Source organism: Leuresthes tenuis, unplaced genomic scaffold (assembly GCF_036924035.1).
Source record: "Leuresthes tenuis unplaced genomic scaffold, fLeuTen1.0.hap1 SCAF_3, whole genome shotgun sequence".
Lineage (NCBI taxonomy): Eukaryota > Metazoa > Chordata > Actinopteri > Atheriniformes > Atherinopsidae > Leuresthes > Leuresthes tenuis.
In genome coordinates, this window is record NW_027325357.1 from 23,680,051 (window position 1) to 23,696,015 (window position 15,965).

General features: G+C 41.4%; 1 protein-coding gene across 1 annotated transcript in view; it reads right to left on the reverse strand.

The window, feature by feature from the left end:
- adamts9 (ADAM metallopeptidase with thrombospondin type 1 motif, 9) overlaps window positions 1-15,965 on the reverse strand; it is a 42,348-nt gene that overhangs the window by 7,463 nt on the left and 18,920 nt on the right. Inside the window, exons 23-30 of the mRNA XM_072382665.1 lie at window positions 15,335-15,454; window positions 13,275-13,382; window positions 13,025-13,192; window positions 11,310-11,558; window positions 9,663-9,824; window positions 9,298-9,474; window positions 4,514-4,684; window positions 2,830-3,006 (exon numbers count right to left, since the gene is read on the reverse strand). Coding sequence (XP_072238766.1) covers window positions 2,830-3,006; window positions 4,514-4,684; window positions 9,298-9,474; window positions 9,663-9,824; window positions 11,310-11,558; window positions 13,025-13,192; window positions 13,275-13,382; window positions 15,335-15,454 — 1,332 coding nt within the window. The remainder of the gene's footprint in view (window positions 1-2,829; window positions 3,007-4,513; window positions 4,685-9,297; window positions 9,475-9,662; window positions 9,825-11,309; window positions 11,559-13,024; window positions 13,193-13,274; window positions 13,383-15,334; window positions 15,455-15,965) is intronic.

Here is a 15,965-nt window from a genome sequence, read left to right on the forward strand (position 1 = left end):
TCGAGTGTCAAGGGAAACGGCTGCCCTGAGCGTCACTGTAACCTTACAATCCAGACACTCCTGTACAAAACTGACACAGCAGCCTATCAGGCAGGCAGTTTCAATTTCATAATGGTTACGGGCCTGTAGTGTACAGTAAAGCTTAAAAGAAAGCACCTTCAGTTTGAAGGTTTGATGTGTCTGAAAATTAAAGAAAAAAAATCATCTGGGTCTTAGACCAAAGTAAATGTAACCTCAGCTTAACAATACATTACAATTACACTGTCATTATTTATTCAACTAAAACTAGGATCATATGCAGAAGCAGCATGTGGAAAACTAAGTACACCCCATGACTCAGTAGCTTGTTCAACCACTTTTAGCAGCAGTAACTTGAGGTGGTTGTTTTCTGAATGACGTTATGTGTTTCTCACATCGTCATGGAGGGATTCAGTCCCTCTGTTCTTGACAACGTTGTTTCAGCTCATTCAGCTTTGCAGCATCAGTTTGTGTAGCATTCTCTCAAGGTGTTGTGGTATTTCAATCAGACTTTGACTGGGTCATTGCAACAATTATTTTTATTAAGTTTTTAATCATTCTGTTGTTGACTCAATACTGCAAGGTGTCCTGATCCTGTGGCTGCAAAACAAATCCAAATCATCACCCTACTATCACCTCTCTGATTATTGCATGTTCTGACCTTGTATCAAACAAGCTGGGATGTCCTAGAAAGAATGAAAACTGTCTTGAATGTATTCCACTTGTGGGAATTATCTCTCACTATAGAAAGATGGACTCCAAATTGTTTGGAAATGGTCTTATAACCCTTCACACACTGATGGGCAGAGTAACCATTATAATACAAATACTGTTTAAAGTATAGAGTTCAATCAAAAGAGGAGGTTCTACTGTTCTTGTGATTACATTAGTGGTGTTTTTAGCATATTTAGTGGTAACAAAGCCACAGAGCTATTGAAAAACTATATCAAGGCGGAAGTAGAATATCAACTATTATGACTTTTAAGTCTATAAGACTTACCTACTTTAAACACTGAATGGGCTACAGTTGCGTCAGAAACACTCACTGAGAACACTGTGGTGTCACAACGGCCAGCTGGTCTTCATCGCTCTTAAACTGTTAGGACTGATATAGCTTGAATTTATTCGTTAAGCTGCTCTGTACTGACAGGCACTTGGGTTTTAGTATGCCTTTGTAAAACAGCTGGCAGAAGATATAAAACTACCTCCTTCTGGCACATGGCTTAGATCTATAGGGTCAACATACACATACAAAATAAATAACGCTGGTTTAATGCAACGTGTCTTGTTTGTGGAGTCAGTAAGTGCGTAAAACACCTAGGTATGTTACCCATTGCTGGTTGAGCAGTTTTAATTACACCCATCTGTTAATTTGGACCCAAAGGCAGGGGCCTCGGCACAGTTTTCCAGACTAATTACACTCTTGTTTCAGAAATGCATTTCAGGCTGCTTGGTGACCCAGATCCAACATTAAATGAACACAGTGAATAGGAAACTCCTGCTTCACATTCCTTACCTAATAACTGACGAGGATCTGTGGCTTCCAGCTTACAGAAAGCTGCTGAATGTTACTTAGCAAGTATCAAACACAGCCCAAGTTAGATTGATGGACAGTGAGCAGATAGTAATCACAATCAGATATGTAATCAGTAATCACAGTTCAGTTATTCAGCTGTAACAAATAATGTTAATAACTGTGTACAATTACCTTTTTATGTCTAATGACCAATCACTGTTCGGATTCTTTAAACTGCAAACACAATTACATAAGAGTAAAACTACTTCATTCAAAATAAGAAACTGAGAAATCTTTTTTTTTGTTCTTGTTATGCTTTAAAGGAGAACTACGGTATTTTTATGTTTATGTGTATGCATTTTGGCAGACGCTTTTATCCAAAGGGACTTACAGGTAGGCAGGTAGGGTAATCTACACACACCTCTACTGGGACGACTTCATTAACACGCATGGCTGCAGCACAGCTCATTCACTCCTGTAAGAATGTCCATCGTACTCAATGTTGTGTTCACATTGTCAAAAGTTGATAAATATCCTGCCATGTTGCACAAAACCAGCGTTAGCAAACTCGTGTGAAGTTAGCCGACTGTCACAGAGCAAGGAGTAAATAAACTGTGCTCCAGGGGGGCGTGTGGATGAAGTGGTCCCAGTAGAGTGCCTGTGTAGAAATCCCTCCGTTAGCTCTCCTATTGCCGCAAGTAGCCACATGACAGCACCTATGAGCTAACAGAACTATAGTACACGTTCGTTCATTCATTCGCCTTAAAGTATTGGTGAAATAAAGGCAGATAATGCCTTATTTAGAGGCTGCATGTATTTGCCCTGTTCACTCAGTTATATGGATCGTGAGTTATCTAAACAGCTTCCGAAGGACGCCCACTTTCGCCAAACTGTTCTTGGTGAGTAGATTAAACGTATTTCATGCCAGAAATAAGGTCTAATTTAAAAAATACCAGAGTTCCCCTTTAAGTTGCAACATGCAGCAGGGTCATGAAGGAGAGATAATTAAGGGTTTATGTGTACGTTTTACATCCTTTCTTCTGCGTCTACAAAAAAATTAACCACCTGACTGATGCAAACGGGGGGGGGCAGACTCTGACTTTAAACAGGAACTTGCCCCCTCACCCCCACTCCTCTCCTTTTCTCTGGCCACCTAACAGACAACAGTGCCTCCGACATCAGCAGCGTTTCCACACACAGCGTTTATCCTCCGCTGCCGAATAGCACAGGGAAGGAAAACTACATGTCCCCGCACACAGTTTGTAGTATATAAGTAGACGTTCGCCTCAGCTTACCGTCTGCCACTCCCCTTCTCTCCACCGGTACCGGGAGGGACAGTCGGCGGCGCGACAGCTCTGGCTGGAAGGCGGTCGGGAGCGCTGTGGACAGTCCGTCTCCAGTTGGCGTCGTTGGTCTCCAGTCTGGCAGAAAACCTCTCGTCTCTGGATACCGTCGCCACACGAAGCTGAACACTGAAATAAGGACAAGTGAAACTTTCAATTACGTGTAAATTTGTTTGTAACTGGCGACAATCGCGTTTCCTTTAACTGTAACTATGGTGACACGTAACGCCTCGTGCGTTTCATGAGTTGAAATTTAGACACGGTATTTTTCACGTTTATGTGCTAAACTAAAGCCAGAAAGTTGTCATTTTTATTGGATAATAATTTGTGTTCTTAACGTCAACTGATAATGTCCGATGTGGTCAAAAGGCAAGTATTATGTCTTGTATACTCTATTATAAACGAGAAACAGAAAAGAAAAAATCATACCATATTAAATAAAGCACTATAGAGGTTAATATCTTACATTTAATATCTGCAACCTAAGCTTCAACTTCGTCTTCTTTAGCTGAATCACACTGATGTACAGTGGCTCCCACAGAGATTGCAGAAATCAGTTGGAGTCTGTAGTGCATGGTGTTATAGTCTATTTCTAGCAGCAACTGCTAAGTGAAAGCATGCATTATATGCTCTAATGCAGAGCATGACATCTTTGTTTTAATGATTTGAAGTATATATATTAACACTTATGTCAGACATGTATACTTTCTTACAGATGCTGTTGCTTCAGATCCACCAGCCGTGCACTGATCTTAATACAATGCAGCTGGATTACATTATGACTGTATGATATCAAGTCGTTTATACATGAGTGAAGTCGAAGGACGGATAATCGAGGAACTTTGCAATGAATAGTTTAATATTTCTACATGAATCTGTAAAATCACATTATCTGCCTCACAGTTCTCTATAGCTCAACTTTACTAGGAGCCAAGTGTGAAGTATCCTTTACTCCTGGCAGACGTCCTACTCTACAGCTGTTTGCAGCAGATCCCCTCTGACGTAAGGAGCACATTTGTGTCTCCGCGCTGGCAGCAGTGGGGTGAATTCAGAGAAAGAGGAGAGGGAGAAGAGAGGGAAAGAAAAAGGGAACAAACACAAGGCAGACACCCAGGTGCATTTAGTGAGTTTGTCTGGCACAGTGACGTGAGTGAATTGCCTCTGGTAGCAGATGCACAGAAAAAGCCCAACATGTGGTTCCCATTGTGGAGGCACAGGCAGCAGTGAGAGAGGATAAAAGGGACAGAGAGGAGAGGAAGGTGAGGGCCAAAGCAAGAGAAAATGTAGAAATGAGAGGGAAAGATTTACTTTGGCTGGACTTGAGATCAAAGACAGGGGTGCATATCCTTACAGCTGTCAACCTGTCTGTACTGAGGTGTCACAGCCACAGCACACCATTTCAACCTCTCTTACAGCCCTGGCCTTTATCCCCTTGTGTCTTAGTTGCCTGTCTTAGTTATTAGATGAGCATATAAACCGTAAGGCTGAGCTGCACATGTTTCACACATGTGGGCATACTTGCCTTCAAGCTGGTGAGCATTAAAGTGGAAAGACTGAGAGAAAAAAAGGTGACATGTCTGGCAGCGTGTGAACTAAAGATAGAGGAGTGTTTTAAGGCAGGGCCAGAGGTTTCTACCTCGCCCCAGCTGCCAGTCTTCCACTTGGGGCATCGTCCACCTCGGCAGCGCCTCTGCTTGCTGGGTTTGGGGGACAAGTGCAGGCAGTTTTCCTCCTGGACAGGACGGCCTGACCCGGTCACGCAGCTCACCTTACGGGATTTGAAACCCCTTCCACAGGAGGCTGAACACTGCAACATGGAAAGCAGGAGATGGATAGGAGTCAGTTTTACTTTGGGTTTAAACTGTAAAAAAATATCACACTTTCAAGGGAAGTGAGTGAATTTTACCTTTAATCCTGTGAAACAGAATCCATGTGATAAAGCAAATAGAAGTAAAAACATGGTGACGAATAACTGAAATGGTACATTCTTTTTTTTATACTATGAAATAAGAGAGATCCATTTATATGCGAGTAGCTAGTCTAAAAGCAGAGTGTGTCTGCTCACCCGGCAGCAGTTTCTTTCATCTCCGGGTTCACTGAGTTACTGAAAGTCTAACTCGGTGTGACAAGCAGACACACACACACACACAGCAGTGTTACAGGAGGGAGTGGAGCTGGGCTGGACTGTGCTTGGATAATCAAAGGGGGCGTTGCATGTGGGGATGGATGGGAAGCGACAGGCTCAGAGTTGAACGAGTACGTTCCTCAGCGTGTGGTTCTGTTCTGACCGGCAAGGGACTGTACCGGACAGGAACATGCTGTGACCTCTCACCTCGTTCCAGGAGGAGAATAGGTAGGAAGCCTTGTGAAAAAAGGGGAGCGCTAAGTCTCATTCTTCTTTGTCAATATGATTTTTTTTTACGTCCAAATATAATCTGTAATGTACTAGATTTGTCTGAATTGTGTGAAACAATGAAAAAACACTTTTTCTTCTGTTATAAAGGTATAAAGAACACGGGTCATATTAAGTGATTGTTTTTGAGGATATTGTGCTTAAATCTTAATAAAAATGACTGACTTTTAGTTATGTCTTTTTTCTAGGATAACATCTATTTATATATCTGAAAGGATAATTATTTTCATGGTTATTGTGACTGATTGCTCTCAGAGTCCAAATATAAAGAAGCCCCATGAAAGTTACACCAAAGGCACTACCTTTAATGTTCAGGGTTGACATCAACACAAGTTACACGTTTTAGATGAACTGTCAAGAGGGAGCATAGCATAGGCTTTCCAATAAAGTTTGAAATCTTTAAAAGTTAGTCATTTTCAGTCCATGGCCCATTGCCAGAATATTTGACTGAAATAAAAAGTTGCTCGCAGGCTCTCTGAGCTTCTGTAATTATCCATTGAGCCAATACTTGAACACATACTCCTGTTGCATCATCATATAAAGTCAGCAACATTTTATTTAGATTTGACAACGCTAAAAGAGACATATGAAGACGTCGCAGAACACACATCCATCCACAGAGGCAAAGCTCTGGTTTGCCCTATGTGGTTTGGACCACCCTCCTGTCAATGTCACCACAGTAATTGGAAATTAATTTGAACATTTTTCTTCACCCTGGATCACTGGTAATTTCCCAGAAGCACTACATATGGTGATAGGATGAGGCAGGAAAGGGCCCCTTCCCAGATCAAAAGTGACCTTTGACCTGCCAGTACACCCCTGCATTGTTTTGCTGACACCTCCTCTTATTCCAGTCACTCTCACTGGCCCCTCAGTGGCACACTCACCGACACATTAGACCAGAATAAAGAGGCCTAGTAGAAAGGGGCAAATCTGCCAGCAAATTCATTGCAGAGCCTGCGCCCCCCGCCCGAAAAAGCATTGGTATCCTTTATGAGTGAATGAGCAAAGTCAATGAAATGGGAATTATACTGAGGCCCTGTCACACAGGAGATTCAACTTGATGGATACATCTTTGAACTAGTGACACAGATAGTAAAAAGAGGTCAAAAGAGGCCCTGACCACATAAAATAACAAGAATATTGTTCAGTGACTTGTGCATTTTCATTCAGGAAAAACACCCCATTGAGTCATCTGGCCGGGAGGAATGCTTTATAAGCTATTTACCTTCTCCCTCTCCTTTTAAAAGCTTTTAGACACAAACATAAGTTAAGCACTAATTAAAATAGGACACGTCCTTATCCACACACTGTAATTACCATGAAGCTTGAGCTGGTGATTTTCAGTTAAACATTTCAACACCGGGGTTAGCAGCAGGAGAACGATGTTACAAGCAGAGTGGCTGTTAGCGATAATGAATGCTGTTAAAGGATGGTTCTGTTAGCCCTGTTTCTATGCAAGGTGCCAGCAAGTTTTTTCCCTTGATTTCCATGCTCTTGGTCTGGTCACGCTATGTGACAAATATGTTTTATTCAAGTAAGAATGAAAAAAAGCCTTTGATAGTACCTCTACTTCACTTTAATCGTGACCTTTTCTGGAAATGAACAGAAATCCAACAAATCCATTAAAAAAAAAGAAAATTAAATATTGACACATAACATTATGATGAATAAACAATAAATACAAGTAATTACATAAATATACAGAAATATTCTTGAAACAGACTAATACTGCCATTTGTGGATATAAGACATACAGTATTCTTATTTCAAGAGCCTGTTGATATGTTTGTATGTGCAATACTGCTATTTGTATCCGGAGAATGAACACAAGGGGTCAAACTGCTACGACTGAAAAATTAAGCTAAAAAAAAAACTTGGATCTGTTAATACTGTGTCCTTCCCTCACTCATTCAGCTTAGATGACATTTTACAGAGCCTTACATTCACACATGGTAGTCATTACATGCAAAAGTTCTCATTAGTAAATGATGTATGGTAAAAAAAATGTACTCGCTGCTGTGTTAACAGGCCCTTAAAATAAGGTGTGATGTCAGTACAGACATTTATGACCAGGAGGAGTCAACTGGGTGGGCTGCAGGCAAAGTTGCCCCAATCCTCAAGATTCTGGATCAGTTTCCACTGTCCTCCAAAGGGATGAGAAGCATAATAAAGGTGGGAGATGACACACACCTCAGATCTGTGTTTAGGGCCACCGACTGAACTGGACAGCCACAACAACTTATGCTTTATCTTAGCCAGCCAAAGTCCCTCCAGAGCAAGGGAGAGGCATATATGGTAGGGGGGGCAATCCTAACAGAGACTGAGGTAGACACATTAGGTTGGCTCAGAATAGGAGCTCTGCATACAAAACACCATTAACTTCCCCTGTGGTCACAGGTGTCACATGTTCAAAGTACGACATTAACAGCCCATTCTCTTTAACCTTTTAGCAAATTACTTGATGGACAATCAAAGACAATTGAACATTACTTCATTGTATTGTGACACACTCATGCGTTTAGCTGATCAATCTGATCAGTGCATAAACTGCTTAATGAAAGAAACAAAATTACAGAGGAGGCAGCAATACGCAACAAGGAACACCTAACCAACCAAAAATGTGATGGTTCATTTTTGATATTTATATCCTTTATCTCCCTTATTTGGCCAAAGCACCTCTGAAGTGAAGGTTATCACTGTTAAATGGCTAGATGAGTTATGTTTTGTTCCAAGTGAGGTATTATTGAGCATAGCATAGCAAAACATATGTAGCAACTCCTAGTACTGTACAAAGCAAACAACTAACACAATATAAATACACTCATAGTAAGCACCTTTGAAGCAGAGAGCTTTCAAACTATTGTTTTGGCCACACTAAGAAATTCTGGGTGAAAACCATCCACGCAACTGGAATACAATGGCTATTAGTTCTAATTACCACAAACTCAGTGAGACACTTTGTTTTACAGTGCTTGTACAGCTGCTGTTTGCTGGTGTTTAAAGTTGATATCAGACATTTCAGCCACTGAAGAGTTTACATGTCTGCTTGAGCATCAATATCAGTTTGGGAAAACACTTTGGATGGTTTCATAGCAGAAGATGAACACATAAACTGTAAAATAAAGTGTCTAAACAAGATTAGTAACCTCTCAAAAAAACCACATGCGCCTTGAGACAAACTGAATTCTTGATACAATCGCCATTTCAAAGATTTATACAGAACATAAATGTTTACATGTTACATAGCCCAGGTGATGTCCTATGTAAGTTGGTGCGTTTAATGTTCATTACAGAACTTATATTGAGCTAGCACCTCATATACGAATACTATGGGCCATTCTTTGGATAATAAAAAACAAGGCATCGTACTGTATATTCCTGATATACAAAAACATTCATCAGTATTTGCATATGAACAGTGATTGGCTAAATGTGCGAATATAAAGAGCTAAGAGACACAAAATAAATCAATTTTGAAAGTTAATGCTATATACATGAGATAAAAAGGAAAAATATCTTAATAAATTATCTTTAAAAAACATTATTTTACAGAACTAACTTTGATTGTGATACAAAGTGATCCTGAATCTTTAAAAGACTAATACAAGGCTCAACAACAACAGTTCTATGATAACCAAGACTGACAAAAACGTTCCTCTATTCTTGTGGTCACAGCTGTCACTGAAGTATTTTTGATGTTGTACGTTTTTTTGTTGTTTTTTTGGCATATCACACGTGAGTGCTATCTTTGTCATTCAAGTGCAACAGAAAAATACTTTCTGATTGTCTTGAAGAAACGTTGAACAAATGCAGGCACCAGAAAGGGAGCAGGAAGTGGAGGGGGTTAAAAGTGAGAATAGAGAAGCTGGAGTGTAACATCTCCAGTGCAAAAGCACCAAAGTCAGCCTGCCCCTTTAAGACTGTTTGTGAACGAGTAAGACAATGGGTGCTTCAAAACATGTGAGGTTGTAGAACAAAGTAAAGAGTATTTTTTATGAGCGTACCGAGCTCCATGGGTCTGTGCTCCAGTGGGGGCTAGAAGGGCACGGCTGAGTATTGCACTGCTCTCGATCTGGTGGCTTGTCATGGATCTCGCAGCTCAGATCACTGAAACGCTCGCCGTTTGGACGCTGACACACCACCAGCCTCGTCTTTATCCCACCTCCACATGGCTTAGTACACTGAGGACAGTAGGAGGAGAGGTTGTGTTTAACAGCACTGAGGTAAAATTCTTCGAAAGTGTGAAGACAAAACTAGGGTAGTTTTTTCATACGCATTGGCCTTTTTCTGACACATAGTCTACATTCAAATGTAAATGATCATCCAAGCTTTTGCACTTTTGAGGATGCTAAAGTGGTGTCTGTCTCACCTCTCCCCAGTTGCCATAGATCCACTGAGGACACAGCCCTGACTCACAGGACTGTTGCTCGTTGGGTCGGCTGTCATCCTCACAGCTGTTGGCAGGGTAACCGTTCTCATCCTGGCACACTACTACACGTCGTTGGAAGCCTCCTGCGCATGTGCTGGAGCACTGTTATAACAAGACATAACACGAGAGTGCGCACACTTTTGAAAAAGGTTTTCAAAAAATAATGGTCAATGTATTGATGTAAATGAGTGCTTTAATGATATACAAGCTATACTTTATTTATGTAGACACTAATACTAAACTGCAGCAAAATGAACTTGTGTACATGACCTTTCAGATCAAATGCACACAGCACAGAATGTAATGGGTAATTTGGATACAAAGCTCCCACAGAGACATCTCATGTCAAATGATTTAACATTGTTGCTGCTATATTAAAGTTCATATCCTCAGGAAGGAAGGAAAAGTCACCAGAAATAGCTATGATCACTTCCCTGAATAGCTTAAAGGTCAAAGTTATCTTTGGACTGAGATTATCACTGACATAGCTCTTAAAAAACAGCTCCACAATAGAAAATAAAAGACTGCTGAGGTGGCGTTTAGGTCGTGCTATTCTATGGTGTTATATATCTAAAAGACCAGAGCCTGAAGAGAGAGTGAAGCTTGTGGCAACTAAGCATCACTTCTTGAGTGGTTATCAAAGTCTGTACAAGGTTCCAAACCCGTTGCAGGGCCAAAACAATTGATTCACAAGGAGTTCAAAGGAACTTTTGGACTATTTAATTTACACTAGTGCTTAATCTATGCTACATTCATTCAATGTGATGAAAGCTGAGATTACTTAATATTGTGAGGAGAAATAAGGAACAGCCACACATGTTTGGTAACCATGCTTATTTCCTCCCTTGCAGTGAGATGGAAGAAAATCTATTCATCATACAGTAAGGGAAAAAAACAGTACAGCCAGAGGATGGTCATCTTCACTTGGCACAAACATTTGATGTCAGAGGCGACTGGATTCTTGTGAGATCATGAGAGAGTCCATCTTGCTTGGCTCCTAGCCAAGCCACTACAATTGTGGTAAACAGTGTCCTGTACCAACGGATGTCCACAGTGCTGATGATGCAATACCAAACTGGAGAGTATTTTTGAATGAAATAGGGGCAAAGAATTTGGATTTTGACAGAGGAAAAGATTTTCACTCTACTCCTTACTGGCTTTGGCAGAAGTTTGATTTAAACTTCAACTGGCTCATTTCAGCATATTTGTTTGTGGGTTTGTCTGTGATGGTTCATCAAATCATCTGTAATTTCTGTTTTCAAAGTGACCTGTCTATTCAAAACTGTTTCCAACTAAAGCTTCCCAGATGGCTCTTTGTACTAAGCCATCTGGCACGCCAGGTTACGCAGAAACAGAAAACAGTTGGCCTATATTTGGACTCGAATGCATTACCAAAACTAAATACTTGCCATGACTCCAAAAAATGACATTGCTCTTCTAACTTTTGGCATGTTTTGGTTCAGTCAAAATGAGGCTACATTTAATGCACAACACTTCATTTTCGTGCTAAATTTTTTGTTTTGACCTCGTGAAGTGACAGTTTGCTGACCATTGTGATGGAATGCTTTTGTGTGTAGGATGCCTCACCGCTCCCCAGGGTCCGGTCCGCCACTGGTGGGGTTGGCTACGAGGCAGGTTGTTCCTGATGCTGGTGTTTGGCGAGGACGGCAAAGGTCGGGACTCACTGGAACGGGACGGGCATTGAGACATAGTACAGTCCTGCTCTGAGGTAGGACGATCGTCTGGGTCACACTCACTAGCACTCACTTCTTGGTCACTGAAATTTACGCACAGCACCTGTCGTGTCGTCTTTCCCTGTCCACAGGTCACTGAGCACTAAAAACACACACATGTAGAGTTGGTGAAGAAATCGCAGGTGGACATAAATATCCTGTTTTTCTCCAGATACTGAAGAACCTTCATCATCCAGTGAGCTGATGATTACAGTCTAATATCATCTATTCAGCTTTTGTGAGATGAAGAACTTGGGATAGACTTTTCTCAATGCTGCTCTGGAAAAATGTCCTAATGACTGTAGCTGCGGAGCACCACCAGCTCGGGACCTAAAGTATAGTCAAGACATATTTATAAAATCTTAATTCAGGGCAACAAACTTCAGTTAAATCTGCTACATAAGATTCAAAAATTGGTGATAGCAGCAGAATTATAGCAAAAAACAAAGGCAAACCACATTAATACTAAGCTCAACAAGGGCTGGAAGAATCCAGTGATATAAACACAACTCAGACTTACTTAACAGGTACCATTTCAGACCGACAAAAGCAGTAACTCGTGAAAGAATCCATGTACACTTTCTAGGAAAATGACACAAGACAGATCTTCCACCAGCACTTCTGGTATCTCTCTCAGCTCCTCCCTAGCTAAGTCCACTTTCTGTATTACATAAAGAAATCTAATACACTTATGCAACAGCCATCTTCTAAAAAGCACCGGCTGGGATTACACTATCCAGAGGATTACACAACTCTGTCACATGACTAAACATACTGGACTACAGGATGGTTTTACACACATGAGATCGATGTAAATGATGTACCACTAAATCAAGCTGTTGAATAAGATACAGTGAGGTGTTCATGTCATGAGAAAAACTCTAATTTTGGAGTCTTCTGTGGGTGACATATAGTGAGGGGTATTTTCTTATGGATTTTTAAATCTAGTCATGTGTGTTGGGTGTTGCATGTGTGTGTGTCCTCCGTGTGTGGCTATCAATAGGAATTGAGATGTTCTTTGGCCGTTAGATGAAAATTCCTTTTCAAGTAGTCCATGAGTACCTTTGGCTTGTTGATATATGAGTGAGCTGCATGGAAGTATGATTGTGTGCATTGTGTATGGTCACCAGACCTGCACTCTGACTGTATTGTATCATCAAAACTCTGATGAGAAACATCTGTAAACAAGATCAGAGCCCCTCACTGCAGCCCCTTGCATCTCCCAGCTCCAAAAAATGTGTGCCTCACACCCAATCCTTCTCTCTCCCTTTTTCTCACATGCGAACAGAAACATACACACACACACACTTGTTCTTGACCCTAACTGCATCTCTCCTCCAGTGCCTGATCTGTGCTTGTGCTTCAGCTGCCACCCTGTCTTCACATCCTGACTCACAGTGAGTATACTAACATAAATAAATCTTTAAGAAGAAAAACACCCACATGGCAGTACTATTGACACAATTTAGACTACATGATGCAGATTTCGAAGGATAATAAGATAGAATCTGACACTTTTCTCAGATTGTGATCAGATAAAATTAAAACTTTATGAGGTGGTCTTCTTACCACTGTCCATTCCAGCACCTTCCACTGTCCACATGCTACTACTGAGCACACTTCCCTAGCAGGAGGTTTCTGTAGGTGAGCGCATGCTGACTCCTCTGCCACGCCACCCTGGTTGTCACGGCAGCTCACATACCGCATCCGCGTCCCTTTGCCACAACTGGCACTACACTGTCAGGAGATGGAGAAATGTCAAGAAACTGAAAACTATTACAGTGACAAAAAAGGCTGAAAGTGTGAGAAGACAATTAACCTGTGTCCAGGAACCAAACCGCCACTGGGTTTTGTGGTCCTGGTGAGAAGGGACATTGGTTCCTGGTGGAACAGGGTGGCTGCTGGGACACTGGGCCATTTCACAGTCCTGTGAAAAATTGAACACATACAACCATTCATGAAGTGATTCACAAAATGAATGTACTGTAACAACATCTGCCCCTGACAACAAAATACTATGAATACCAGAGATAGCTGCTGTGCCATGGAACAGTCAAGAGCAATTTAAACTATATTCCTTCAGCCCTACATTTGAACGCAGTTATATTTCCCATCAACTCCCCCTCAACCTCCCACACCCTCCCCACCTTACTAAAACAGCATTAACTGGGTCTGCCCTGTCAGTTCAAACTATGGATTGTGGCAGTAAGCCACTCAGCATAAAGCCCTGATCCCTGTCATAACAGGTCATAGTGGAGTGGTATTCAGGGCTCCAATGCCCATGGTGGTGTGGTCATAAACTCCACCCCTACTCCAACCCCTTGTCCCTTACCTTCCACCCTCTCCTCTTCTCCCCACCCCCATGCCCTCTGACCCTGTCTGTAGGAGTGAGGACCTTAATCAGGTTGCACAGACTGGGTAGACTACACATTCCACACTCTGCCTCCTAAAAGAAACAAATAGGTCTCATGGCAGCACTAAAGGTACTTAGTCACATGCTTTCTGCCATGCTCTCATAATGTATGTATAAATTCAGAGCTTTAACAAACATGAGAAAACCAAACAAATGGTTTATTTGGAGAATTTCTCCAATCCAACCTTGGAAATTATACCCCTCTCCTCCTTGTACTCAAAAACCAATCCATCCCTCTATTTCTAAGTCCTGCCTGGTGGCGGATGGTGGTGGGACTAGCGGCCTGGTGGCCCACTTCATGGCTGGCTGATCAGAATTGCGACGAGGTGGGGCAACTGCTTCAGGGTCACTGGTCACCAGTCTCTGCCGCCCCAGGCACCGGAATTAAGAGCTGCTGCAACTAGAGGGGGGCCTCAACCAGAGTCTGCATGCTCAGCCCTATGAAATGGGTTTACACCCCACGCTAACCAAACAAAATTCTTATTGAGCTCAAAATACTGTAAGTTTCTTTGGTGTGTGTGTCACTGAACAAGAAAACAGGCAAAACAACAACACATATAAGTAACCTGAGTGAAATTTTCCAACATCACTCACGCCTCTGAATTTCAGGTGACTGGTTGAGGATAGTTGCAAAACAAACTGAAATTGTACAATCGTTTTTAGCTAAGAGAGATCATTTTTCTCATGAGACATGGGTCATATTCGAACTCAGAGTAAATTAATACAGACCTATAACCTAAAAAAACTGTCCAAGTCCAGAATAACTAGCAGCCTTTGCAACAATCTCTGGCAGCCACCCGCCTAAATATTAATCAGCATCCATATTACCCTCCATATTAGCATCCAAATTTGAAAGATTATTTGAAGAAAAAGAGTTAAAGCTGTCAAGTTAATAGTTAATAATTACTGTCATTATACTGTTTAGTTTCAACCATTATTATGTTTTACTATAATTACAAGCAAATTTGTGGACATGTTGCAGCTTGTTACATGTTGAGAAAATCTAGCAAAAACACTGGATAGAGAATGTCTCTGTACAGCATGCAGCCTCTGATAAGAGTATTTTTGTGATTAACAAGACTGATAAAAAAGAAAGATACATATCACTATGAACTGTGATAGCTCTGCATTATTGTACTAAGAACTGCGTACAGTAAAGTATTAGGTATTGAGGCATCCCTGCCAAGGACTGCTTTTGATGTTTCAGTCTGCAGCCCTGGCTCAAAACCTGCATTCTATGCAAGTTAGTGGGAACAAAGTTGGACTTTGTTTATCTTATTTTTGAAGGTTTAGGTGCTGTCTGAGGCTTGAAGGATCTGTCTGAGAGATGTACGTCCCGATGTGAGGATTTTTTTATATTTATGTCTCAGTTTCAGACCACAGATTCTGTCTTCATGCTCACCGTGGAAAACAGTTGCTCTAACGGCGAGACGATGAGGAAATGCTGAACAAGAAGAAAGGATTACCTGGGTATCAGTGGGTCGAGTGGCAGCATTACATTCAGTGTCCTCCATGACAGCACCGTAAGAGCCGACAACACACTTCACAGCTCGCATCTGGTAGCCTGGCCCACAAGAAGTAGTGCACTGAGTTCAAAGAGAGAAAAAAAAAGGGAGTGGTAGGGAAACATTAGCAAAGACAGGGAAGGCAAGCAAAAAGCAGATGGTTCATTAAGGCAAGAATACCTCCATACGAAATAAATAAAACTCCACAGCGGTATGAATAAGACTGTCAGTAGTGATAAGATTCTCGAATATTAAATAAATGAATAAATCATATACATTACACAGATTATTTTTCCACTGTAGCTAAGTCAAAGGCTAAAACCCAGCAATTGCTTCTGGCTCATTGCCCTCAGAGAAACAGGGTCAAACTTGTGTGGCGGCAGCTTCAGCTACCATTTGACCACGCTTCACTAAACTACTTCAAATACACCTTACCACGCACACATCCTCTGATGGGAGGCACAAAAATATTTCACATATTTTGGGTGTTAAGTTCTGTGTGCAAATGCACAAACTGAAACTGCCCAAAGACACAGTCTCCCCCGGATGCATCTTCATTTAAAGCTATCTGAAAAAACAGGGCTATCCACGA